The sequence below is a fragment of the Lineus longissimus genome, chromosome 6, assembly GCF_910592395.1.
Source record: "Lineus longissimus chromosome 6, tnLinLong1.2, whole genome shotgun sequence".
Classification (NCBI taxonomy): Eukaryota; Metazoa; Nemertea; class Pilidiophora; order Heteronemertea; family Lineidae; genus Lineus; species Lineus longissimus.
The window spans coordinates 15,641,846-15,669,295 of NC_088313.1; the positions used below are offsets into that span (position 1 = coordinate 15,641,846).

General features: G+C 41.1%; 3 protein-coding genes across 3 annotated transcripts; all 3 read right to left on the reverse strand.

Moving 5' to 3' along the window:
- Positions 1–72: 72 nt before the first annotated feature.
- On the reverse strand, positions 73–5,712 carry LOC135489100 (signal recognition particle subunit SRP72-like). Its single transcript, XM_064774269.1, has 14 exons — positions 5,606–5,712; positions 5,091–5,208; positions 4,752–4,872; positions 4,476–4,541; positions 4,275–4,352; positions 3,676–3,947; positions 3,339–3,396; positions 2,826–3,006; positions 2,267–2,580; positions 1,872–1,975; positions 1,544–1,621; positions 1,242–1,370; positions 860–1,063; positions 73–679 (listed from the first exon to the last, which is right to left on the reverse strand). The coding sequence occupies exons 1-14, from the start codon at positions 5,706–5,708 to the stop codon at positions 502–504; spliced, it is 2,004 nt and encodes a 667-aa protein (XP_064630339.1). The 5' UTR covers positions 5,709–5,712; the 3' UTR covers positions 73–501.
- A 2,039-nt stretch (positions 5,713–7,751) lies between these two features.
- Positions 7,752–13,882, reverse strand: LOC135489717 (uncharacterized). The gene is made up of 10 exons (XM_064775207.1): positions 13,814–13,882; positions 12,891–13,146; positions 12,516–12,593; positions 12,266–12,350; positions 11,841–12,016; positions 11,420–11,508; positions 10,833–11,027; positions 10,405–10,643; positions 9,849–9,930; positions 7,752–9,472 (listed from the first exon to the last, which is right to left on the reverse strand). The coding sequence occupies exons 2-10, from the start codon at positions 13,078–13,080 to the stop codon at positions 9,134–9,136; spliced, it is 1,473 nt and encodes a 490-aa protein (XP_064631277.1). The 5' UTR covers positions 13,081–13,146; positions 13,814–13,882; the 3' UTR covers positions 7,752–9,133.
- A 727-nt stretch (positions 13,883–14,609) lies between these two features.
- On the reverse strand, positions 14,610–26,701 carry LOC135489157 (protein SPT2 homolog). Its single transcript, XM_064774367.1, has 21 exons — positions 26,689–26,701; positions 25,910–26,127; positions 25,477–25,627; positions 25,108–25,229; positions 24,672–24,740; positions 23,402–23,429; positions 21,657–21,719; positions 21,162–21,338; positions 20,695–20,942; positions 20,193–20,367; positions 19,037–19,781; positions 18,343–18,820; positions 18,094–18,144; positions 17,682–17,738; positions 17,365–17,478; positions 17,107–17,208; positions 16,824–16,916; positions 16,556–16,648; positions 16,297–16,389; positions 15,930–16,031; positions 14,610–15,714 (listed from the first exon to the last, which is right to left on the reverse strand). Exons 2-21 carry the CDS (start codon positions 26,000–26,002, stop codon positions 15,547–15,549), a joined length of 3,222 nt encoding a protein of 1,073 aa, XP_064630437.1. The 5' UTR covers positions 26,003–26,127; positions 26,689–26,701; the 3' UTR covers positions 14,610–15,546.
- Between the last annotated feature and the right edge of the window lie 749 nt (positions 26,702–27,450).

A 27,450-nucleotide genomic window follows, 5' to 3' on the forward strand; every position in this document is an offset into this window, starting at 1 on the left:
CAACTTCCTTTATTTCTTTGGTCAGTGATTAAATGAAAGAGACTCTTTCAAAAGAATAACTCAAAGACAAACTCAATGTCATTTCATGTTATTTGCTTTACATATATATGAGTGCATGTACGCATACATGCACTTAGCATGGACATGATGGGCTATACATTCAGCATAACTGAAGAGTTCAAACTGATAAGTCACAACATGTATATATGAAAGTACTTAAGGGTTTTTTTGATAAAAACAACTCAGAGACTGTGATGAACTCCCGGACAGGTTCAGATTTTGACATGAGAACAAAGTATCATTTTGACGACAAAAGTCGCGATGTTAATGTCTGGATCTCAACTGACCTCACTAAAGCGTATCCATTGTACATGTTACAAACACAGCAGTAATCAGATTTATGTTCATTCATTTATTTTATATCATGGTACATGTGAATGTAGTCATAAGTTTAAGAAGAATCCTTATAGCCAAAGCGTGTCTGCGTAAATCGATTAAGTTCTACCATTTCGACTTCCCCTTCTTTTTCTTCTTGCTCGAAGCAGCAGCGGGTTTTTGTTGGCGTGGCCCTTGAGGGGCGGGTGCACTGCTTGATCCTGCCTGAGCTTGACCAGGCCTTGGGGAACCTACGTCACTACCGCTGGCAGATGGGGAGGGCGCAGCTGGTTTACTTGCATCGCTAGAAAGAAAATAAGTCAGGTCATTACACTTGCAGTATACTTCTGTATGCCAATTTTCATAGTTAAACAAAACTTATTTAATCTTAACCTTGATGACAGGTGTTAGGTAACTTTGAAATCTTGTAGTTATTTCACAAAATATCCAAGACCCCAAGACAATGATTAGGCATTACACTTACTAAGCATCGGCACCACCACTGGCAGCACCCTGGGGTCCCTTGCCAATGTCCTTCCTCTTATCTTTCCTCTTGCCACGGTAGTACGATCGTTCACGCTTAGGGAGCCACCTCTCGGGGTCAGTCTCGCCGTCCAAGTTCTTGGGAAGTTTACCCTTCTTTTTCTTCCGATTCTTCTTCTGAATCAGTTCATCGCCATGGGAACCACTAAAGAAGAAAAAGGCTTTACTGTCTCTACTGTTTTGCAGACTATAAAACATCTAACCCACTGACCAGGTATTCAGATCTAAAAGAAACTGCCACCTTTACAAGGACAAATTCATTCCTAGACTCAAAACAACAAAACTGAATTCAGGAAGAGAACTTAACAAAATGTTATACTTACGGTCTAGGAGACTCGATCTTGGTCGACTTCTTTACATATTTCTGAGTCAAGTTGGATACCGTCGACTCCAAAGCTGCTACATCAACATCAGTAGCCATCTCGGTCAATGACGGCAGGTCTTTACTTATCCTGAGGGGAAGAGTTAAGGAAGCTTGTGACCCTGTCAAAGACCCACACCAACGTCACTGCATCTGTTATCGTATTTTTGTCACAACAAGCAAAACTAAGAGGCCTTTTCGCGAGTATGGAACCGGTTTGTAACAGACACAATACACGTACACATCAGTCTGCAAAAAGGATACAATTGCGCTTTCTTGGCATCAAACTTTGAATAGGCGGAGATGAGTTGGGCTAAGGTCTTCATGTCCTTTGGATCCCTCCTGGAAAATAAAACAGAACTTGCATCTCGATATGTATTGACAGAATAATACATGTACATGTAACAGACGGCCAAGGACACAGAGTGAATTACTCATTTTTTGATGAATGAAAATCTTATCTTCACAACACAAAGAAAATATTTCCGACCCAGATAAACTTGCGCCATCATATTTGAGAGGTCACTCAAAAACCACGTGAGGACAACTCGCTCTTACATTTTTGGTGTTACCTACTACAATATACACTTACCTTCTGAGTTCTTCAAGCATCGTCGTTGCCTCTTTGGGACTTCCATGCTTCAGCTGGAAGTTGGCATTTGCCCTCATCAGAGCAATCAACTCATCAGAGTCAGGCTGGAAATGGAAAATATCTTCATGAAGCATACACTGGTCTAGACCGGAACCCCGAGAGTAATTCATAGTTCACAAAGTTAGCAATGGCTGACGTGACATAATGCAGAGAATAGAGCATAAAAGTGAAAGTCTACTGGATTAATTGAATTTTCTGCTCTTTCAATTGGAGCTACAATCAGAGGTATGACATCATATGCAGCAGATCAAAGTGAAAAAATACAAAAATGCCCGCAAGAGGAGGTTGGTGGACAGGAACATCAAATTTTCCAACTCTTTTTATCAGATACTTACATCGTTTTCCTTGTACCAGTTGACAGCAGATATGAGAACCTGCGATGCGGCCTCCTCATCCTCTCCGTTCAGGTACAACGTCACCAGCGCCGACACGACACCAGGCTTGTAGCTCAAGTCCCCCATTGTCTTCAACACGTTGCAAGCCTTGTACCAATGCTGCTGCTGCAGGTAAAGCTGTGCCAGGGTCAGCTTGATTTGGATCGAACATTCCGGGCTGTCGTCCACCTTTTTCTGGAGTAATTCTGCTGCCTTGTTGGTCTGTTTCTCTCGGCAGAGTTGTCCTGCTTGGATGAGGATAGGATTGTCCAGGTCTAGAAAAAAATACATCGTACATGTAAGGCCACACTTGTTTATTTGTTGGATTATGGAATTGCCCCAAATCAAAAACCTGAGTCGTCGAAAACCTGAAGTATCAGTTAATAGTTTCATATTCCTGCCTCAGAAGTATAAAACTGTCATACTTGGATGAGAAAGAAGGACGCAAAGGAATCAGGATGCACTTCCTTAAGGCAGCTTCAATTTGAGACAGCGGGGAATTGGGAGCGAGCAGACACACCTGGATACTTGGCCTCAAGGTTTTTCGCAGTTCTCTTGCACTGGTCTCCCTGGTTCATATACATGAACAGCAAACACTGGTTCAACTCGATGACTTTCTTCTGTTCCCTGGTGAGTTTCTGCCCAAGGTTATCAGCGGTGGCAACTTTAATCTTCTTCTTCGAGTCGAAAACGTTTTGATCCTGGAAGGGAGGTAAATGCAGCTCAAAACCATACAACATTTTAAACACCTCGATTGCGACGTAGCATTGTATTGCATGTATTTTACACAGTCTTTTACACAGTCTTTTACACAGTCTTTTACACAGTCTTTTACACAGTGCCTAGTTTTTGTGGCAGCGGTTTTGACTTTCTGATTTGACTGAGACATGTTTTGATCATGAACGGCAACATGAGGTCCAAGATAACCAACTAACATTTCCATAGCTTGTTCCATGCATGAACTGACCGACAATGTGACCTGGTATTTCTAAACCAAATGTTGGGTCACAATTCTACATATTATTCAAATTACCTTGTTGATAGAAACAATGTTATTAGAAGCTACAGCTGCAAGTCCAGAGTCGGAAGGTCTGAAAAGAACGATGCAAGAGTATGAGACTAAGAGTCGTTTTTTTCTTCTAAACTTTCTTTTACATTTGCTAGCAAGATTATCCACCTCCCTGCAAAGCTTGGAATGCCCGCATCCTAAGGGACTAGACCTCTAATGCATGCTCTTGTGCCTGGAAATCTCCAATCAGGAATCTCCAATCATGAATAGCATAGACAGTCAACAAAGAATGGTCAATGCAATTTAAGGAGACAATACCACTTTATCTAATCTGTTTGCGTCTAGTAAGCTCTCGACTTACTTTGATTTCACCACTTGATTGTACAACTTGAGGGCCTCTTCCATCCTGTTCTGGCACTGAATGGCATAACCCAACTGAACATGGATAATGCCCAGCTCACTCTCAATCTCCTCTTCGGTGACATCTTGGTCTTCCTCAAGGGTTTTTCGGCAGAGATCCTCCGCTTCTCTAAGCTTTGCTTCAGCCTGTTTGTAAAGGCCCCTCCCAATAAGGAAACAGGCATTGTTGTAGCACAACTCAAACGTTTCCTCGCGCAGACCTGTCTCATCACCCTGAAAAACATTTGAGTATTTAACTAGAAAAGTTGAGACAAGTCAAAACTTTTAACTAGTCCCATTGGCAATTAATAGCATTAGTGTGTATTACTGCGTTTTTTTAAAGATAGCTCAAAAAGGATTTAATACTAAGACGTTCAGACTAAATGGCAAAGATCCGCCTCCATCACCAAAAACTTCAGGAATAGTGACCTGAGACAATGGCAGAGGGATGATAAGTCTAGTCAGTAGATAGAAGAACCAGGTGCCACAACTTCCAGCACAGAAAAGAACTAACATTTTCCTCAAGGATAAGCAAGTTAGCCATGGTCTGGAATAACCTACCATGTCATTATCTGTCCATTGCTGAAGTGCTGCCATTACAGCAGACATGTTAGTCTCTCTTTCGTATTCAAAGTCATCCTGAAGAGAAAAGTAAAACCCTATCAAATCATTGACATGAATTAAAACAAAATGTGCACCATCATGGCCAGATCATTTGACTTCACTTCTATTCTTCTTTGACAAAAGTATGCATTCTCTTACCATAGAGTGTTTGACAAGGTCCTTGTAGACTTCGTAACATTCATCATATTCTTCAAGACGGTAGAGCTGAAAATGGAAAGCAGATGGATGAGTTGATGTTTACTAACAGGCACTGCCCATGATGAAGGAATATCGTCTAGAGAACTCCATGGACTGCTAACTGTATAAGGTCTTTGCAAAAGCTTTTCCAGGGCCAGAGTTCACACAGATCTACCTAGTTCATCCATAAAAGTGTTTGAATTCAATCATTACCAGTACAATTGATTAATCTCTTACCACTTGTGCCATCAGTTCCTTCAACCTAAGATCTTCGCTCTGAGAAAATCTCAAAGTTACCAGTGCATCTCTGGTTCGGTTCAGACGGTATTCACAGTAAGCTTTCTCGAACATCAAGACTCTGGAATGAGAAAAAGACTCAACATCGATGTTCAATCATAAAGGAGTCTCTTTGGGTGAGGCGGGAGAAAACTACTGATATTTTGCAAGTCTTCTGGTGAGGTTATGGTTTTATTCGGGCTTTTTTCGACAGTTAGCTCATGGATGTATTCTAGTAACAAAGATAATTGCCAAATTGGTGCTTGTGATGATTACATGTAGGCCTACTTAGCAACTCACCCACTGATTTTAGGATTTTTCCTGATCTGTGTGAGGACATCTTCAAATCTATTTAGGTGAATGAGACAGACAATCTTACAATGGAAGGCCTCCTCATCATCATGAACTTCTTGGAGAACTGCAACATCAAAAGAGAAATGAAGTACAAATACATGATTACTGGAGAGGGGGGAGGGGCTCTGGCCTGCCGCCTAGCCTAGGGAGGCATCTTCACTCTGCACTACAGACTACAGTGCTACAGACTACAGTGCATCATGCGCATACATAGTGCATGTATGAATAGCCATAGATATGATACTATTGATGGTAGCTTTTTAAGCTTGCTCCTTTGGATAATGATAGGTTTAGATAGATAGACAAAAGATAGATAGGCCTATCACGCCCTATGCCTATGGCTAGCGCTATGGGCATGGCTGCAAAAAATAAACGCGAGAAATTTGGAACACTCTCAACCGCATAAAGCCACTTTCTTAGGCCAAGAAACGAAAATAAACTTGTGACAAATGATCTCTTACTTTTGTTTGCTACTTTAAGAGCCCGATCATACTCTTGATTTTGCCCATATTTGTTTAATTCGGCGAAAAAAGCCTGCAAATTCACTTCTTTTGGTTGCGCCATGTTTCCGACGTGTGGAATTTCCAGCCCTCCACCGAAGGAGACAAACTGAAGAGTTTAGTTTAACAAATTAACACGAGGTGGCAGAGGATCAGCTTGTCTCATCACAGGCACGTGATGAAGACAATACTCCAACCCAACAGGGACAGCACTCATGAATAATATTATTTGATGAGTGTTGTCAGTTGGGCTAGAGTTTTGATCTTCATGCACCTGTGATCTCATCCTGACATGATTTCAGGCCCATGTTGAATACCCTGTCAGTAGGAGGATGATCTTGCTTGAGCTCAGTCCTAGTCCTCAACTCAATTCTTACTGCTCCATCTCCAACTGACCTGGAGACTGAATAACACTAAAAAACAGTTAATTAGTAATATCAGAAATATACCTTGGTCTCATTGAGACTGATCTCTTGGTCTTGAGGAACCTCCCATGCACTGGACCACTGAGCCTTGTGGACATTAAGAATGTTCACTGGGAAGCTCACTGGAGGCTTTTAAAACTTCAGGAAAGCTCCCTTGAAATGTTGATCTTTCAGAAAGCTCCCTTGAAGGCCTTTACTTTCCTGATCGTTGGGAGAGTGACTAAAATCAATGCAACAACAAACACATAGGTTAGTTAAAACTTCTTATTTCAGGTATGATAACAGACGAGACCAAACACTGGTCAAAAAGTATATGCCAGATAATGATAAATATCATAAAAGACTATTCGTTGTTGAAGAAGGCCAAGTTATGAACTCTCAAAACCAATTGATAACATGTTCAGTCTGCCAACGTCCTTGACAGTTCAATTCAGAAGTAGAGACCACATGTCTATTTCAAGGAAAATGGCACTCTGATTTGTAAGGATTTAACAAAGAAAAATTCAGAAGTAGAACAAAACATTATCATTTTTTAAAGCACTTAAAACCACCGGCACATGGAAATAAGAGCTCAATCGCCCCCCACTGAACTGACAAAGACACCCCGACTAACAACATACATAAAACTTAAAAGACAAGTATGTTGTCAGTGGGGTGTGTTTGTCAGTCAAGGGGGGGGGCGATCGAGCTCTTATCTCCATGTGCCTGTGTTGAAACTGACAACTTGTACCTTTTTGGCGTGAGTGCCATTTCCTTGTTGAACGGACAAAAGCCATAATTTGATCAAACTTGGAAATAACAAGTTTTTCATACTGATGATGATACTTTTGTGTAAGACTGGACTTTATAAAACTTTAATATACAATATACATCTAGTTCACAGTTTATAATTATACATGTACATGTAAGGTAGTTGAAATTTATCAAATAACATATGATATGATTTTAAAGTATAATATTGCACATGGGTGTACTGTAATCCAATATTTATAAGAACCAATAAATAAATGTTTTAATGTAATCTTCGACCTAAAATAGCACAAAAATCTGTCATTCCAAACAAACAGCGAAATGCAGTTTTCCTGAGAAGGAAACTACTGTAAACCATGAAATTTTTGTGGGTATTTTCTTGCAATTTTCATGAATAAACTGTCAAACATTAACTTAAAACATATGATGAAAGTTCTAACTGAAACCATTTACCGGTAAATTTCGGCAGCAAGTGCAATCTTAATTCTACAGCCAATTCCCCAACAATTAAATGGCTTTTGCTAACATTTCAAGATTTAAAGTATACACAGTCATCTTCAGATTTGATAGGACAACTCTCCCTCACACTGCACAAACCTTAGATGCGACACTCGCCATCAGAGATGAAAGGCCTACATGTACTGTCTAAAATAAGTGACAAGTGCAGTGTTTTAGAGTGTTTATAGTGAACATAATTTGTCAAATTATACCAACCAAACAGTACAGTAAAGGTGTACATGAAGAGGTCATAACTGGCACGAATGAGAAACTGCTGTGATGTGTATAATAGTATACAATAACAACAACAAAAATCTAACGTTACAATAAAAGTGAAAAGTTATTAATAGGTTTATAGAATAAATCCTCCATTATGCATAACTCATTTGCAATGAAATAAAAATTAAATACTCCTAACAGAATACATGTATATATACCATACAATATCATAAGTACAGAACTATTTATTTATAAAACTTATCAAACAAAATAAACAAAAATACAGTCTGTTTCAAAAAGACATCATGCAGAACAATAAAGTCTTATTCTTGCCGGTACTGATATTTCGTTGTGCCAAGAAAAATAATTTTCTAAATCAAATCACATAAACTAAACAACAACAATATTGGGATTTCTGGCATCAAAATACAATTGCAGCATTATCTGTGTTCATTGCTCATTCCTGTAACCCACTAGTCTTTGCACTTAAGCATTGGGCAAAGATCGTTTACATACACATTTGTGACCCGCTCTACCAAAACTAGGCGCTTGTCGCATCTGAACTTGACAGGTTGATATGGACTTGTTGTTCATTTCCCTATTGTAGACCTTTTGTGAAATGTGACCAAATCAGTTTGTAATAGATTTCACAAAAGGTCTACAATAGGGAAATGAACAACAAGTCCGTATCAACCTGTCAAGTTCAGATGTAGAGCGAGTCACATTTTGGAGCAAGCTGCAGAGCATCAAATCCCAGCCGATATGCAACAGCTCTCAAATTATTGGCAGATATCGGCCAAAATGTGTCATAAAAAAAACACTATGGCTTCCATCTTAAAGTCTTGATTATGTAGTCGAAGGAATTTCGGGTTGTACAGACAACATCATACTATAAGAACACCATGCAATATAACAATGCAAATACGTCATGTGACATAAAAACTGTTAAGTCAGAATATCTGAATCGATTGGACGGTTACACCTTGTATTGTTTAAAATGAGGTCAAGACTTGTGAAGTTTCAAGTGATCCTGTTTTACAGAAGAAATCAAGTATTCACAGGCAATTCAACTGGTTTCCTCTCATTTACTAATGCAGCAGTCAATGCGAATCCTGTACCCACCCTCTCCCACAGACTTAAGACTTCCGAAAAAATATCCATGTCAAAGTATACAACGCCATATTTCAAAACAGTAGTGGCATCTGCATGCACTGGCGAAGTGCTGGGTGAATTAGTGTCTTATTCATACTCTAGAATAAAATGTTGAGTGTCAACTAAATAGGTATTGCCTGAGTGGATTGAGGAGGTATAGGGACCACTGACCACTGCATAACTGCCAATGCTGATTTTCTGTTGCTTCCATGATCCCACCCATGAAAACATCATTTTAATGCAACACATCGAGAACGTCTGTCTTATAGACTACTGGCAATGAAATATGTCAGTAACTGAATATCATATTTCACTATTGTATGCTTAAAAGCCCATTCTACTTGATGTATTATCTTGAGAAGAAAAATGAAAAATTCTACCTTTTAACACACAATTTGAATTCTTAAAGGAATGTAATGTCCCCGGCCCTGCCATCTAGCCTACCCTAAGGAACAAATATGTTCTCATCCAACAATACTGCTGCTTGATTTATCCTGCTGGCTTCAACCTCTTCATCTGTTCTCTCGCATACATGTATTTGTTCGGTGTTGCAGTTTTTGTCTTTATTTACGTCGTCGTTCTCCTCTCCTTTTGGCCTCTCAAACAACGTCTCGCTGTCCTCGCTCACGCTTTCCTTCAAATCCAAACGAGGGTGTTTCTTGCGCAAGATAAACTCAACCAGGACCTTTTCCTTTGGTCGTGACACTGGCAGATATTTGTAGCTAAGAGATTGTCCGTCGGGCACATTCCAAGAGAAATGTGAAAGAACTTTAAGAGTGGTCGTCTGAAAACACAATAACATGATATTAACCTACATGTAGAGGAAAGAAAAGTAAAGAGCTTTCTAAAGGTAAAATGATTGTTCCATGTTCAGTGCTTCTTACAAGCACTTTGGGACAAAAACTCTCCTACTCTTCAAGCAGACTCTATTGAGTATCGTAACAAGTGCTACTACTATACAAGTACACAGCAAGACTGGATCAGCATGGGAACCAAGGAGTGGCCAGGCCTGGAGTCGTTTGGACCGTTGCAGTCTCAAGAGTGGATGTGCCCTCTGAAGAGTTAGAAAAATCAATGGCAATGACACTCCAGCCTGCTGTGAGCTGATTGCCTGATGTCAGAGATCAAGATTCACCCTTTTTAATGTCAAGCATGCCTACCTTCAGAATATCCCAAACAAACGTCCGGCCAATACATATTCTTGGTCCAAATCCAAAACACAGGAGCTTATCAATATCTTGCCTGAAAATGAAAACCGATCGACACTTTGACCAGATGTTTGAAAGATAATGATTGAATCAGAAGATCAATGAATCAGAATATGTAAACATGCCCTTGCAAACTGTCACTGAACATTGTAACCAAGAGAACAATTGAGCCTCTTTACTATACCAAAGCCCTCTGCAACATTTGACACGTATTCATTTCGACGGGGTCTTCTTCTTCTTCAGTGTTCGCCCTGCACTTGGCAGTGTTCTTCTCCAGAGTGTACACAGGATGAAAAGTTTGATGTGCCACTATGGTCCAGTTGGGTTTACTGACCACGTGACGCTGTCTCCAGCAAGAGGTAGAGTCCACGCCAGGTACTCACGAGGTGGGGTCTTTTGTTTGCACTGACATGAACACTAGATACAAGCCACCTTGGTTTTAGAACTGGTCCAACTTCTATCGAGAATTCCGTAATGAATTCGGAACCAAAATATCTGAAACACTTACTTGTCTCTCCATCTTGAGGGATCAAATCCATCCGGATTATCAAACGCCTCAGGATCACGATGGGCAGCTGTTGTCGTGTAAAGCACTGAGTAACCTTTGGGGATCCGATATCCCTGGCATTCTATGTCTTCGTTCGCCAGGCGCCGACCGCCAAAAAATGGCGGCCATAGACGCAAGACCTCGAGAAGGAAACGATCATGGTATTCTGGATCTTTTTCTATCTTTGACAAAAGGTCACCCTGAAAATGAATGAGATGGTCTGTTTAATATGTTTGCACCAAAAAGTTTTGTTTTGGCAGATTTCCAATAAAAAATCACTTTTGGCCACTTTAATTTTCATAATCTTGGATATTCGCGAGATCTGCGACAGTTAAACGCCTGCGAAAATTTCGCGGTTTACATTTGAAGTACAGAATAATGATACGCACCTTTTCATAGAGGTTTGCTGCGAGAACAAAAGAGGTCATCACCGCAGCTAGTGCTTTGGGAACGAGAGCACACGTGAACAGCAATAGGTTGTTGTTGGCATCTTCAGGTGATGGGAAATTAGTATCAGCAAACTTTGCGCAGAGACCTCTCGGAGATACAGACAACTTCTTGTCGATGATATTTGATAAAGCTTCCTGAAATAAAATTGGAAGTATCTTTAACTTAAACCTCCTAAAAGATATCACCAAGGTATTAATTCTAATTCTCAAAGAGGTCAAAACAAAACATTTGCAATCATCGTGACTTGTCCTTGGTTGCGACCACAAGCACCTTGCGACCTTGGTTGTCCTTGTCCTTGGTCGCGACCACAAGCACTGCTGCGATCAAAATGAGGCTTACCAATCGTTGATATTCTGCTAGAATGGCCTTTTGATTAATGCTGGGTTTTGACCAGAAATAACTTGGCTTTGAAGGGGCAACTGAGATGAGCACAAGACAAATAAGCTCGAGAAACCAAATGCTCCACACAATTGATAGCAAATGAATATCAATCAATATGGATCTCTTTTTCACATTAAGGACTCACCTTGGCTTCAATGGCCTTGCCATAACCAGATGAGTAGGTAGAGAAGCCAGGTAGAGGCAGCTTCAACTTCATTGGAATTGATATGATACCTGAAATTTAGAAGCAGAAGACTGACACAAAAGCCTATCACTGGAAGATAGGCCATTTGTACAGGTGCTGCTCAACCAGCTAAATGACGTCGACACAGTTTATCTTCTTTATTCATACAAAGGACTTCAATCAACAGTGCAGGTGCAGATACATAGGTATGAAGCTGCCAAACCAAAACACAAAATGATGATGAGGAATGATCCTTTTACGTCTTTCAACCACACAAGAAAATAACTTGTCATCTACATGTAACGTTGCCCGTATCGATCTAAATGCAAATTTTCAAACAACCTAGCTCATCTCCAAGATCAAAAGGAGTCATTCCACTCACCATGCCAGTGTTGCGTTGTCAGTTGGATGATCTGACTGGCTAGCTCCTGGGACTGTTCAAAGTCTAGGTCCAAGAAAAGAGTCAGGCAAATCTCGGTGGTCAGTTGTTTGAAGTATGTATACACAGGTAGAGGAGATTCAGCTTCATCTATCCCAGCCAGTAGTTTGTTCACTAATCTGAAAAGGATACATGGAAATTAAAGGTTACGAAAAGACTGACAACTAATTAAGCTTCAGAGTGAATCGAAAACTGTGCCACAACCAAAGTATGTCCTTTTTGGCAAGGGCAAGATGCATACTGGTATATAGTTGATCATAGTTTCCAGCAAACTTATAGAGGAGGGCAGAATGTAATCAGCCTATGTTGAACCAAGGCACCTCAACCAGCTTTAACGAATCAACTCGGTACATGTAGTTTATAGTTACCTGTCGACAGTCACATGGAAATTCTTCACGGCAGCGTCATTGAAGAGATGGGACATGAGCTGCCTCAGCTTGGCTGCCTTTTCTCCTGAAAGGTCAAATACTTCGAGTCATGTTGTTGTTAATTGGGTGAATGCATGATATGCCTTGAAACTTTATGATATCATAGTTTGGAAATGAAACTGATGTGTGAAAGAAGTAATCAGTGATTTAAAAATGCATCATAATCAATCATTTAAAACTGAAGACTCACCATCTGAATACAATATGTTTTCACCAAAGACATCTCCCATAAATGACTGATAACCAAGGTCCGTTTTATCAGCGTGGTCTGAAGGTAAGAAACGATAAATAGATTATCAAGAATCATGTCATTCAGGACTAATTTATTTAATCTTGTAGAATTTAGTTATATTAGCTTGTAAGTAATTATGACAAAACAGCTGACAGTATTGTCCCAGAAAGCTATCACGTGTTAATTTCTGTGCTAATGAGAGGTGGTGAGCAATAAGCTCAGTTAAACCATTTCACGATATGGGGCATTTAGCCCTGGTATAAGTAAGCTAAAGCAAGTATCAGCTAATTAGGTACGGTAAGCGCTGTCCCTTACTAAATGACAAACACTTACTATCAAGAAGTTCCTTTACACCGTAATATGAAGCTATAACCACAGCCGGCTTGTTGAGAACTCTTGTCACAAATAATCGTGACTTATTCTCTCTGATTTTCTTGTCGACAAATTTCACAGGATTTTTGTAGAACTCAAGAGATTTGTCACCAATGACCGCAAAGCCAGCACTTCCAGGTAAAGACGCCATTTTGAAGATGTCAATCACGATCCTAACCTGCTTGGAGAGTTACACTACATCTGTTGACGTCATTATCTGAAAAGCACAGCCAGTCAGCGCCCTAACAAACTTTGTCGAAATGCTCTAAACATCAATATGGGTATCTAGGCCCTTTGCCAGGCCGCTGCGATGTAGGTACGTACCACCTAGTGTTGGGAAAACAAACTATCTTTACAAAACATCTTCAGGACAATCACGGTCACACTCCACAGCTCAAGAGACAACAGGGGAAATGGCCGGCGTCTCCAACTTAAAAAGCTTACTGTAGAATTGGTTTGTTTTCCTGACCCGAGGCGTAGGCCTACTGACAAGGGCCAAGGCAAGGGGCCTATGGGATGCCATAGCGCTAGGTAGGTCAGTAGGTACAGTCATGGCTCATGCACCAACTCACTACACTAGCAGTGACTGATGCAGTAGCACTTAAGGGTTGACCAAAATGGCGGTACATATAATTGATCCCTAAGCAGCTGAATTGTCATGTCAAAGGCTAAAATTTTCATCAAATTACACAGGCCATTGATTGAATTTTGATTGCAGATGAGCGAGGGCTGCAACCCCCAAATGCTTGTATTTCTATTTTTGTAATTGTCCACATTGTGGAAGAGCCGCGCTTAATGTAACATGTATTTGTAGATTATCACTTTAACTATGTTTACACATCAATATTTAACCATCATTAACACGAATTGATCATTTAAATCACCAAATAATTTCAGATAGAGAGAATAATCCAATCATTGACCACCATGTTTTTTCGACCACGACAGTAAACTTTGGCACACCATTTCCTCACGAGCCGATGTAGCACATCTTGACCCTCAAGCCTTGGATAAACTATGAGGGGAGGTAATGGACCGATTAACTCTGATGGTTCAGAACGATGTAGCAGCACAGGCAATGCAAATAAGTGCACAAGTACACCACAGGAGCACATCTCGACCCTCAAGCCTTGGAATTGGATCCACTCCAGAATGAGGGAAGGTAACGGACCGATTAACCCTGATGGTTCAGAATGGTTCAGGAGCATGAAGTAAATGCTTTTACAAAAGGAGAGAAGTTTTTTGAATTTCAGGTTTGTTTTGTTAACTAAACTGCAGGGGGCTTTCTGGTTTAAAATCCTCGAGATGCATTGTCAGTAACCCCAGTGTTTAGCCCTTCCCCTGGACCTCCAACCCCCCCCCCAACTGACCATGATCCAGTGGCCTGTGTTCAAAGCCTCCTGATGGTAAGGTCGGATGGGAGTCCTCCTGATTCATCCCGGAATCAGAGAAATTTAATATTCTAGGGATGACCTCCTTGATATAAAGGGAAAGCCAGAGTCCTAGAAGGAAACCAGCTGACAAGACAGTTTTGCCTTAAGTCTTCCACGCAACATGACGCTGGAGATTTTTCCATGCAGATGATACAGGTGCATAATGGCAGTGCATCAGAAAATTTGCCAACTCTCACAGGGGAAACACCATCAATGTTTTTGATAAAAGAAATTGAGGCAATGCAAATTAAAGTTCATACAATTTATTCTCTAAACTACTACAATGTTTTTGCTGGTACTACATGTACATGAATGATCAGAAAAATCAAATAACTCTCGTCTCAGGAGTTAAATGTGACCCTCTCTGAGAAAACCAAGCTAAAGTCGCTGTGAACTTCGCAGTATGAAACAGACTTGTTGTTTTATTTCTCTATTGTAGGCCTTTTATGAAATCCGAGTCAAAATTGATCAACTTCGATTTCACAATAGGACCACAGAAGGAAATGAACACTCAAGTCTGTGTCAACCTGCCAAGTTCAAGGCAACTTTAGCTGGGTTTTCTCAGAGAGGGTCACAAATTACAACACCTACCTTTCAGTTCACCAAACTACATGTAGTTCACCAGGAAACAACGGTATATTTTCACGGTAGCCAAGCTAAAGTAATTAAACTGAGTGAGTCCCATGGTCCACTACCTCATTGGTAAGCAGACGGTGAACAACATCAGTGCAAAGTTTGAGACATCAATTTTACATATAACTCAAGTATCGGCCAGACGTGACACTGACAAATAATGAATGAACACGGAGGTACAACATGATTGTGTCATGTGACAAATTTTACTCAACCATTCATGATCGTGTTTGGGCAGATTCGGATAAGATTCCATAAGAATTTCAAAGATCTGTACGACATCAATGATAACACAAACAACAACAGCATTGTTTACTCCTTCCAAAGTATGATCTGAAAATTTCACTCTTATACCTCCTGAAGAAAGGGTTTATATCCATTGAGAAAGAAATTCTTTGTGTAACAACAAAGTGCAGAGGAATTTTGCCCCGCAATGACAAAAACCAAGGCGATGAACCGATGTACATTTCGTCCTAAGACCCAGTTACATGTACATGTACATGTAAATGTTGAAATAATCCTCCAGAATCAAGAAGTCTTTGTGGATTTGTTCAAAAGTAGGCATTAGATGACCAATCAGTTTGGGGGTAGTTTTGATTCAGTCCCATCTGCTGAGAGAGCGTTTGGTCTGTTTCGGAGGTGTACTGCGTTGATGATCCTTGGTCATACTCATACCCATAGGTGGCACTAGCTGTGCCGTACTGAGCAGAAGCGTTTGTCTGGAAACAAACAGAAAATACTTGTTACAATGACACTGAATATTGAATGCAGTTTATTATGATTACTCTCCTCTGTCTCTAAAATTAAATCAATAATCCTTTTTAACTTTTCAATTAGCACTATGATCGTCAGCAGTTGGAACACACTTTCCAGATTTGGTATCCGGTTTAATTGGCTTCTCCTAACTACCTGACACCAGCAGTGAATTACTCACCGTATTTTGCCAAGCGGTGGCAGGATAACTTGGGACTGGTGCAGCCTGCACTTGGTTAACCTTGCCCACCCCACGACCCCTTCCACCACTTGTTTCTGTTGCCTGAAATCAGAAGGTATACTTGAATAAAACGTACAATACTACATGTTATCAATTTTTAGGTTGATCTAGCGTTGATGACATCACAAGACAGTCCACCAGAGACGTTACCAGAGGTATCCACAAGTCAATTTAAGCCATTTGACCTCTGTAACCTTGAAAAATTAATTACGAACACACATGGAGGAATTTTTACCTCCATTTATAAATCAGAAACCATGTTAGCCCCCCTCCCCCAACTACCAGACAGCAGAAGTGAATTACTCACCGCATTTTGCCAATCAGTGTTAGGATAGCCTGACCCTGCCGATTCCTGCGCTTGGTGGCTCTTGGCTCCATGACCAACTCCAGCAGTAGATGACTGAAATCATAAGGCATATAAAAGATTACACTACAAAGAGCTCTTTTTCTTCTTCAGATCTGGATCCATCTGGACACATCCGGAGGAGTTTTACCTCCATTTATGAATTAGAAACCATGTTAGCCCCCCTCCCCCAACTACCAGACAGCAGACGTGAATTACTCACTGTACTTTGCCAACCAGTGTTAGGATAGCCCGACCCTGCTGTTTCCTGCACTTGGTTAATCTTGGCTCCACGACCGACTCCAGCACTAGATAACTGAAATCAGAAGGCATATTCCAATAAAAGATTATCCCAATAAAAGTACATGTAGCTTCTTTTCTTCTTCAGATCTGGATCCATCTGGAGGAGTTTTACCTCCATTTATCATTAGAAACCATGTTAGCCCCCCCCCCCCTCCCTAACTACCAGACAGCAGAAGTGAATTACTCACCGTACTCTGCCAACTAGTGTTAGGATAGCCTGACCCTGCTGATTCCTGCGCTTGGTTAACCTTGACTCCACGACCGACTCCAGAACTAGATGACTGAAATCAGAAGGCATTCTCCAATAAAACATTTATCATAACAAAAAAAGCAAAACATTGTTTTTTCTCCCTCCATTCCAGATCCATCCGGACATATCTGGCGGAATTTCACCTACAAGTAAGGAGAAGTAGCCATGTTAAGCCCTCCCAACTCGCAAATCTCGCCCGAGACCAGAAGTACATTACTCACCGCATTTTGCCAAGCAGTCTTAGGATAGGTTGGGACTTGCGAGTCCTGTGCTTGGGCAACCTGGGCTCCACGACCAAGTCCTGCACTTGATTTGGTTGAAGCCTGAAATCAGAAGGCATACGCCCATGAAACATCATTATCACAACAAAAAGAGCAAAAAATCGTGTGTTTTTTCAGAAAGTATTTCACTGACAGGTACATGAACAGGGTAATTCCTCTTCCTCTTATATCACCTGACACCAGCAGGACACTACTCACCGTATTTTGCCAAGCAGTGTTGGGATAGCTTGAGACTTGTGTGGTCTGCACTTGTGTAGCCTTTCCACCTCTCTTGCCTCCACCGCCCCTTCCACCACTGGATCCGGTTGAAGACTGTAATCAGAAGGTATACTAGCATAAAACATACAATGCTACATGTTATCAATTTCGAGATTTGTCTATAGCAGTGATGACATAGCAAAACAGTCCAAAAGAGATGCAAACAGAGCTCTAACGGTGTCCATTTCATAGAGAACATCATGAAGTGCATAACACATTTATGGGATTATTTTAAACACAGGCAGTGGCTTACTCACCGCATTCTGCCAAGCAGTGTGAGGATAGGTTGACTCGGCACTCGTTTCTGTTGAAGCCTGAAATCAGAAGGCATACTCAATTCTTTTACTTAATTCACTGAATTGTGTTGGGACTCAAAATTTGACTTTAGACTAAAATAAACTTAGAAGAAGTGAACCAAGTACTTTTTGCGGCCTGACTGCAGAATTTACTGCCACTTTTTTTCCTCTTATGATAAATGCCCTTTATTTTGTCACTAAAACCGAGGCTAATGAACTTTTTTTGGGAAACGGCAGTTAATTATCAAGTTGCTTGTTTTTCACAGCGGCCTAAAAGGACGTGGACATTTAACGAGGTCAAAGTGTCAAAGAAGACAGGATAAATTAAATGACCATGGGCCTGATGTTTTGAGTTCAAAAATGAAAGACATACCATCATCTTTTTCATTTTGGACCTGACTTCATCGTAGGGGTTTTCTTTTGCCTGAAAAAAAACCCCATTATGAAATGCTTATACTGTAAACCGCAAAGTTCACGCGGGTGTTTTATTCCATAGATTTCATGAATAGCGTAGAATTACAAAAATAAAAACTTTGAAAAAACTTCTTTTTTTTAAATTCCGTCAAAATAAAAACTTCCAGAGTCCCTTACTTCTAATATTCAGTTAGTTTGGAAAATTTACCTGAGATTGTCTCTTCTGAGTCTTCTGTTGCTGGTTACCTTGACCACCCCACTGTCCTTGCTGGTTTGGATGAAATCCATCTCCCTGACCTTGGTTTCCACGCTGTCCTTGACCCCAACCTTGGCCTCCACGACCTCGACCTCGACCTCTCTGTCCTTGCCCCTGGCGCTGACCTTGACTTCCCATCCCTTGGTTGTAACCAGAGCTTTTCCCACCACCCTTTCCACTCATGCCCCTTGTTCTGTACTCATCGAGCATCTCTTCTTCACGCATCTTCAAAGCCTTCAGTTCGCGCTTACGTTCTTCGTGCTTCATCATCTCTTCCTGCAGCAGACGTTTCTCCCGAATCATACGCTCCTCCCGCACCCTCATTTCCTGAAGCATTTTCCGCTGTTCCTGCAGCAGGCGTTCTTCCTTCATCAAACGGTCACGCTCCTCTTTTACCATCAAAGTCTGCTCAATCATCTCTTCCTCTCGCCTGAAACACCACAGCATTTAACTTCTTTAAACTTGTCTTGAATTGTTTGTGACTCCAGCTTCAATTTAAAGTTTCCTGGCCGAAACATTTGTACAAAACTCTTAAGCACTCAGATAGTACTATTGCTAAACAGCACCCACCTCCAGGCAAAAATAGGTAAGGTGCCGGAAGTAGGGGAATGACTATGATATCAGTAAAGAATCAATGCAAACTTACTGTTGGTTGATCATCTTCTGCTCTTGAACCCGGGGTGGTGCAGACATTTTTCTCATCGGTCCTCCAGGGCCCATAGCCTCAGGTCCAGGTGGTCCAGACATTCCTCTCCTGGGTCCACCAGGCCCCATGGCGTCAGGTCCAGACATTCCTCTCCTCGGTCCTCCAGGGCCCATAGCGTCAGGTTCAGACATTCCTCTCCTCGGTCCTCCAGGGCCCATAGCGTCAGGTCCAGGCATTCTTCTCCTCGGTCCTCCAGGGCCCATAGCGCCAGGTCCAGGTTCTTCAGACATACCTCTCCTCGGTCCTCCAGGGCCCATAGCTCCAGGTCCAGACATTGGTCTCCTCTGTCTCCCAGGTCCCATGGCTTCAGGTGGTCCAGACATTCCTCTCATCATTGGTCCGCCAGGACCCAAATCTCCAGGTCCAGACATAGGTCTCCTTGGTCCCCCAGGTCCCATACCGTCAGGTCCATACATTCCTCTCATCGGTCCTCGAGGGCCCATAGCTCCAGGACCAGGCGGTCCCATCCTACCTCTTCCAGGTCCACCTCTTGGTCCCCTCATCATTGGTCCACTGCTCCCTCCAGGGCCAGGTGGGCCCATTCTACCAGGGGGTCCCATCATCATGCTGGGGGGTCCTGTAGGCCCATCCCTGTTCGGCATCATACCACGTGCCTTTTTCTCCAATTCCAACTGGATGACCTTCTCAACCAATGGGACTTTTACTCCAAGTGAATAACGGACACCTGCAAGCAATCAATCGGATACCTTTAGCATGGCTTTAGTTGAGTTATTGATTTGATGGCATGACAACCTCCCCAACAGATACTAATCTGTAATAATATAAGGGATGTGCTTAAAATTCTTTGAAATCATCCCGAGTACCTGCAATGATACTGAAAACCACCCAATTTTCACGGGCACAGTATTTTTGCCGATTTTGCCAGTAACTAAGATTTACCAAATAAACAATGCGAATTCTATTTTCAGAAATTTTTGCAATTCGGCCAAATAAAAGGGTGCGGATATTTTTTACATATTTTAACAGAATTCTTGATATGGCTACAAAAAGAAGTATGCGTTAATAAAACCCTGCTGTGACCCAAGTTATTCCATAAGTCAACCATGTTGTTTTATAATTCAAAAGGCTCCCTTACCGAGAGTAGCTTTGGGAATAGTTGTTTCTACTCTCTTAATCTTCTGCAGGCCTTTCTCAGCAATCACCTCCTCAGCTAAGGTGGTGTAGGCCTTATCCTTTTCTTCGACGGCTGTCGCAGACTGTTCGTTGATGTCCAGCTTCAGCGCATCTAACTTTTCCTTTTCATGCCGTTTCTGAAATCGTAACGGAATGATATTGAAATCCAGCATGTCACACTTGAGAGCATCCAATCCTTTGGTAGAACTTCTCCATTAATTCCGATGTGATACTCCCATCTTACAAGAGACATGCTTTTAACACAAAAGTGCATCAAGTATTCTGTCAATCACATCTCCAGGGCGTGCGTGAATGGCCAATCGGCATTGGAGACAAACGACAGCTTAGCTCAAGTAAGCGGTTTCTCCATCAGTGATTTACTTTTACAATAGAAGCCACAGGACTTATCGCCAACATCTGCAAAAGCCGATTGAGCAACCGGAGCAAGCATTATAACATCTTACCAGGTATGTCTTGTAATGATGTGGGCTTCCACAGTGGGAAACGACCTCGTTCCTAGGGACACTGCATTTACAGAGGTAGCAACGATACGATAGAATAAGGATCTCTCCCTTCCCCTTCTCATTTAACATCTGTACCACTTCCTTAACTTTTTCACCAGCTGTCGCCGTCTTTTCCTTAGCTTCCGCATCAATTCCTTTGGTTTCGTCCTCCATCTTTTCTTCCTCCACAACTTCTGCTTCTTCTTTACCTGAATGAAAATCATACGCAACATTTTAACGCAAACGTTACCTTCAATGCTACGGTTTTATTTACACAATTTATGAATAAATTTGAAGAAAAGGAATTGCACACGAATATTTATCATTAAAATCATTGAGGAACTCCATTCCCAGCAAAATTTATGCACTTGGAATCTTCAACAATCTTTTAGCGGTGCAGATATTTCTGGTTGACATTTCATTCTTACCTTCTGCTTCTCCTTTTTCTTCCTCCTTTTCCTTCTCGCCGTCTGCCTCTTTCTCTCCATCTCCGTCCTCCTTTGCTACAGTCGTGGCCTTGACCTCATCCTTCTTCTCTTCCTTCTTAGTCTCTGCAGACCTCAGGTAACGATCGCGAATTATGTGCTCTCGGATGTAACATAAACCTGTATACCAGAAGTATCTTAAGTTGACAAATTGCTGCAGACTTTTTGTATAAAATCATGTGAATTCAGAGCCACCCATGTACATATACATGTACCCAAGCAAACATTTTGAGTAAAAAACCTTGAAATAAAACTGTAAAATCAGGTATTTTTGAGTATGATACAATTTGGTTTTCTGAGCAAATTCTGTACCATTTTTGAAGTGTGAAGAAGCAAATCTTCAAAAGGTTTAAAGTACAGCGACCCAAACGGTGGCCATGGTTAAATTTGAGCCCTGTTTTTTAAACTGAACTCCTAAAGCTATCAAGACCAACCTACCTATCAATGGCACGTTATCCTTGTGTTCCTTCTCTTCAGCATAGCTATCTTCAAAACTGACCTCTGAAATAGAACAAATACATGACATATAGAAGTTGGAGGATGAGTTTAGTCAGACCGTCAAATTTTCACGGGGGTATAATTTTTGTTGACAAATATGAAAATTGCAGCAAAAATATTTTTTTTGAAACTGAAAAACTCTTAAATTTCAGTATCCCCCAATATAAAAATCGTGAAAATTTTATTTTTTCCCAATTTTCAGACATTGCAAAAAAATAAACAGGCATGAAAATTTGGCGGTTTCGAGTTGTAAGGTAATGCTGACTGCCCTCATCACAACTGAAGAGTGCACTCAACATGAAGGAGGACACTGTTCAAATCAGTGACCTCCATTTCTTCCAAAAAGAGCCCTAGAAAGGGAAAGAGATTAATGCTGGAAAACAAGAGTAAGTTAGGTGATCAAATTTTTGAACAGAATATAAGATATAATATTTCGAAAGCCCATCTAGGATATGATATATCCATTTCCTTATCTTTAAATCTCTATTAATTCATCAGACGGACCTGAACCACATGGCAAATATCATGCTATTTTCTACATCATTTAGTCGGACTGTCAGACTCGGACTGAGAAGATTTAAAATCAACTGGTAACTACATGTTAACTTCTTGCAGCTACACGTAAATACTACAAATTCAACATTCTCTAAAACCAATAAGCCTATTTTGGCGTTTGTATCATGTACGAACATGACCAACAGAATTTAATACATGGAGAGCTGAATTAGACAAAGACACTGACAGTCATGTCTTCAGCATGCGCTGATCGACTTATTTCTAAGATCAGAGGAAAAGTAGTCACTGGCCAGAGCTTCCATTTGTGCAAGTGAGGGGGTATGTAGACCAAATCAGTAACTTTGGTCTGTTCACAGAATTTAACATTAAACATTAAACATTAAACATTAAACATTAAACAACTGCAGTTTGAGTCAATGAAATGCCCTTTGTTTATAGGTCGACTTCAACTGAAATCAACTCCAAAGTGACTGAATTCAGTCATTGTCATTGTCTGCTTCTTCAGACAGTGACCAGCAAAGGTATTTTTACCAACTTAAGCTCCCCACCCCCACAAGACTGCACTACACATGGAAGCTCTGAAAGTGAATACCTTGGCAAATATGCAAAAATCAACATACTCACAAATGTTTTCACTGGTGTGAAAATGACAGTTGAAAATGTTCATGAGACAGGGCCCTGCTCACCGAGAGTAAAAATCATTATACTCACAAAGATTTTCACTGGTGTGAAAATGATGGCTGAAAGTGTTCATCAGACAGGGCCCTGCGTTCGTAAGGGGAAATATCACTGAACTCACAAAGATTTTCACTGCTGTGAAAATGACATTTGAAAATGTTTATGAGACAGGGCCCTGCATAAGGAGGGAAGAAGTCATACCCACATATATTTTCACTGGTGTGAAAATGATCGTTGAAAACAGAGGGTAAAAATTACCATACTCACGACTATTTTCACTGGTGTGAAAATGATGGTTAAAATGTTGTAAGACTTGAGAAAGCTCAGTTACAGCCAAGAAGCCCGACTGTGAAGTCAGCAGGCTTCTTGTTTGCTGGAAATCTTGACCGGTATGTCTTCATATTTATCGTGGTGTTGTCTGGTTATTCTCCCAATAACTGGCACTGGCTATCGATGGTGCAAATTTGCAGCCATCTTCCAGTTATACTCACCCTTGTAGCCTGCCTGTTGCAATTGATTCTAGAAAAAGAAAATACGAATATCTAGATACAATGGGTCTCCGAACGGAGTAGAAGAAGATGCAATGGGTAACCAGGGTCAACTGGAGGTGGTGCCTTTGATTAAGGAGACTAAACTTAAACCAAAAGGGTTTCAGACTTAACCCCCTGACGCTCAGTGGTATACTCAGTTCAAAAATATAATGCCACTGTTGGAAGAAATGCTTTGCCTTGGAGAGACATACATGTATGTCAGACAAAAATCATTACTTGTGTTTAATACATTATTATTGACATTTCAATAATTCAAAGTTGCATCTGAGACATGGACAGTCTCACTTGTTAAGCTGCAAACATCCCAGAAGTAGACCTCTTGCATGTACATGGAGGACACACACTATTGACATAACATGTACATGTAAGTGACCCGCACAACTGTGATTCATGCACTTGCGGCCATTTCAAATCAAACGAAAATACACGTCTGAGTACTTTCCTCTCAATGACAAGCAGGCCCGAGGAGCATTAGTTGACAGAAGCCCGAGTATTTTAAACCCATGTTGCCCTCCCACAGGTAAGGATACCTCTGTTCCCAAAGTCTTTTTCAGACAAGGAGTTTATTTGAAGGCCAGCTCAAAACAAAGCCATCACAATTATCTGATTCAATAATTGATAATCTAAAAGTGTTTAACTAATCTGTAGATTGTTCTTGGCTGTGGTCAATATGGACATGACTTGTACATCAAGAATCATGTTTGTTAGCTGAGATGAGAGTTGCACTTATGAGCATGACACCAGAATCATTTCTGTCTAAACCTACAGAATAATGTTATCATAAACTAGGTAAATCATAAATGGCGAAGAAGACAATATTCTTCTCTGCCTTCCACTATCCTGGAAGAAAATGTATGATTGTTTATTCTTGGAATACTCCAACTTACTGTAAATGAAATTTATGTACATGCAAAAATTCATTTACCGGCAATACTTTTTTGGGGTGAGAGGAAGAGTACTCTCTCTACCCTTGTGGAAATGTTGAACGTTAGCTCACCAGACACCTCAGTCACCTGTCACCATGATTACCAATGATGGGCTGGTTTCATGGGGACAAGATGGGGTTCTTTAGGTCTGACACCTACTTCATTTCCTGGTGAGAATGTAAAGTGTAACCAGGATTAGGCTATCATTGTTGACTTCAGTACCCAGGTATGAGCAACATCCTAAAATCATTTGAGAGAAGATGATTAGCACTTGTCAACATTACCTGGGAGTGGGCCTGTCCAATGAAGTGCTCTTTCAGTTCGGCAACAAACTTGCAGTGAAAGTCACAGATCTGAAAGAAACAAGAAAGAGGGCGAAATAAGAAAACCCATCTCAGTATGACAGCCATTATTGCAGACAAATTAATGGCTTACGCTTTTGCAGATGTAACGTCATTTGACGGAGTGACCACGTTTCAGCAACACACAAGTGACATGGCGACTTAAAAAAACGACACAACAGGCACCGAGTGCGATTGGGAGGTTGTCTATGATTCAAGGCGGTCAAGTTCACGAGCAAGTTCACCGTCGGAGAATGGAAAAAAACCACACACGCCAACTGATGATGTGATATGAGGAAAGGGAATCACTTTGAATTGCAGGAGCAGTGGAGATGCTGTACGACCACTGTATTCATTGGTGTGAACTAAAATACTGTACCGTGCAATTGTATTGAAAACCGGGGATTCCCATCGGGTTGACTTTAGCCAACACAATTCTCAGGCGACTCCTACGATTTTGTTGACGTAAGCGTCTTTCGTTCCTCAACCTCAATTCTTCCTCTGGAGATGAAACAGACGTTGAGATTTTTAACGGTCTTCCGTGCAGGAGTAATATCCATTAATCTATTGTTCCAATTGGCATTAAGTTCATCTTGTTGGCATTGTAACAATATAACCCATCATCCCCCCCCCCCCCCCCCATCTTAAAGGCCTACCCCTTTTACCCTTTCTGTATTCACAATCAAAATAACAAACATGTAAACACAGTTTTATAGTTACTTTTGTAAACCAAAACTACAAGACTTACCCGTTTTCTTTTCTTCCTTTATTCTCTCTTCTTCTTTTGCCTTATGAGCATCAGTAGTGACGTGTACCTCATAAGACTCCTTGCTTGTACAGAATTGATCACAGGCGCAACAGTTGTAAGTCAGCTTGGTGGGCAAGACTCTGGCATCCACCTGCATAAATGTTCAATTCAAACATGAGAAATCACTCAACAACCTGTTTGCGTGTATACTAATTCAGAGACACTATTACGTTTTAGACATTATTTGAATCCATCCTCTTAAAGGATAGAAAGTGGATGAATTTAATTTACATTTTGTACTTTAGCATAAGATAATATTTACATGCCCTATTCATCTCTGCCAACCTCAAAATTGTTCACCTTGGACAAAAAAGCTACAAAAAAGCAACAAAGGTCTAACAATTAGGCTAATCCAAGACTCAATATTTCTTACAGAAATATCCATCGTTTCTACTTCGCTCAGCTCTGCTCCGTTGGACTTGGTCTCAACTTCTGCAACATCGGTGGTTTTCTCCGTGTCGGTCATTCTGCCGTTCTCCCTCTGCACAGCCAAGATTTGGATTTGACCAGTGGGGGTCTGCTTTTGTTTTAATTCAAGATGCTGATAGAGGATTCTTTTGTATTGCGAACTTTTGAATACGACATACGTATCTGAAAAAACAGAGACGACAGTGTAGATAGGCTTTAACAAACCGGCCTTAAATCTTGTAGGTCAGCAGGCCAGCATGTCCCCCTCTTCTCAAAATCATGTCTATTGTCGTAATGAAGCAATAGCATAGCAATAGTAGAAGTTTTGTCCCCTTCGAGTAACGAGTAGCTCATCATATAATCACACTCACAGGCGCAGGTAGAAAGTAGAATCAGTCCATCAATTTTTCACACTCGCAGCCAAAATCATAAAGAAGTCACTGCTATTTTCTTGCTATCATGAGAAATGCCCTTTTATCGTCACTCAAACCGAGGCTAATGTACTTTTTTGGGGAAATGCCAGTCGTTTCTATTTTCACGCGCCTGTGAAAGTGTGTTCGGCAGCCTAGCTCTGCTTTGAGAATGTCGATATAAACAGGAAACAAGCGAAACAACCTTCATATTTCAATGTTCAATACGTTCTATAAATTTCTACTCATAATCCAGAAAACTTGACGAAGTGAAAAGTGTTGAGAAAATAGGCGAAATTGGATGTCAAAAATTGGAATACTGAAATAAATTTACCCTTGCCGCACACTTTTTTGTAATTATATGATCAAGTTAACTTTCATCGATTCCAGGTCGGCCGAGGATTTCCCTCCCAATCGGTCTTTATTTGGCTTGTGTCATTCCCCTGGTGTGGACTTACGGAACTTGTTTGCTGTGGTAAACGAGAAGTCTCCGGTCTTTATACAGGCGGCTGGTGTGAGCATCTTGACCATCAAGCCTTACACCAACGGACCGATTAACTCTGATGGTTCAGAATGGGTGTGAGGGGCGAAACAGTCTTCCGTCTTGTATGACTTGGGCCCATGTCTTTCATGACGTCGGCCCCTGTCTCTCACAACCCGTTGCTGGTTATAGTTAAGGCAATATCTAAAACCCCATACCACATACCACATACCCACATACCCACATGCCAATTTTTTCTAGGTGGGGCAATCCAATGACGGTTGTAGCTTTTTCTTCACAACTTGAAATATCGACAACTTTCACCTTCAACTAAAGCGGCAGACTTCACTTTAACAGAAGTTACTGACAGTGGCGCCCTCTAAGATTCAAATATCACCATATCCCCCTTTATATCGACAGATATTCCCATTTTGGCAGTGTACCTCCTGTTTCACCAGCTATAGGTTGTGAGAGACTAAGGACAACGTCATGAAAGACAGGGGACCAAATTTTATCAGTGGACTATTTCACCTGCACTACACCAGACAACGGTTGTGATCGACCAAGGGCAGTACCTCCTGCTTCACCAGCCAGGTTGTGAGAGATGGGGCAACA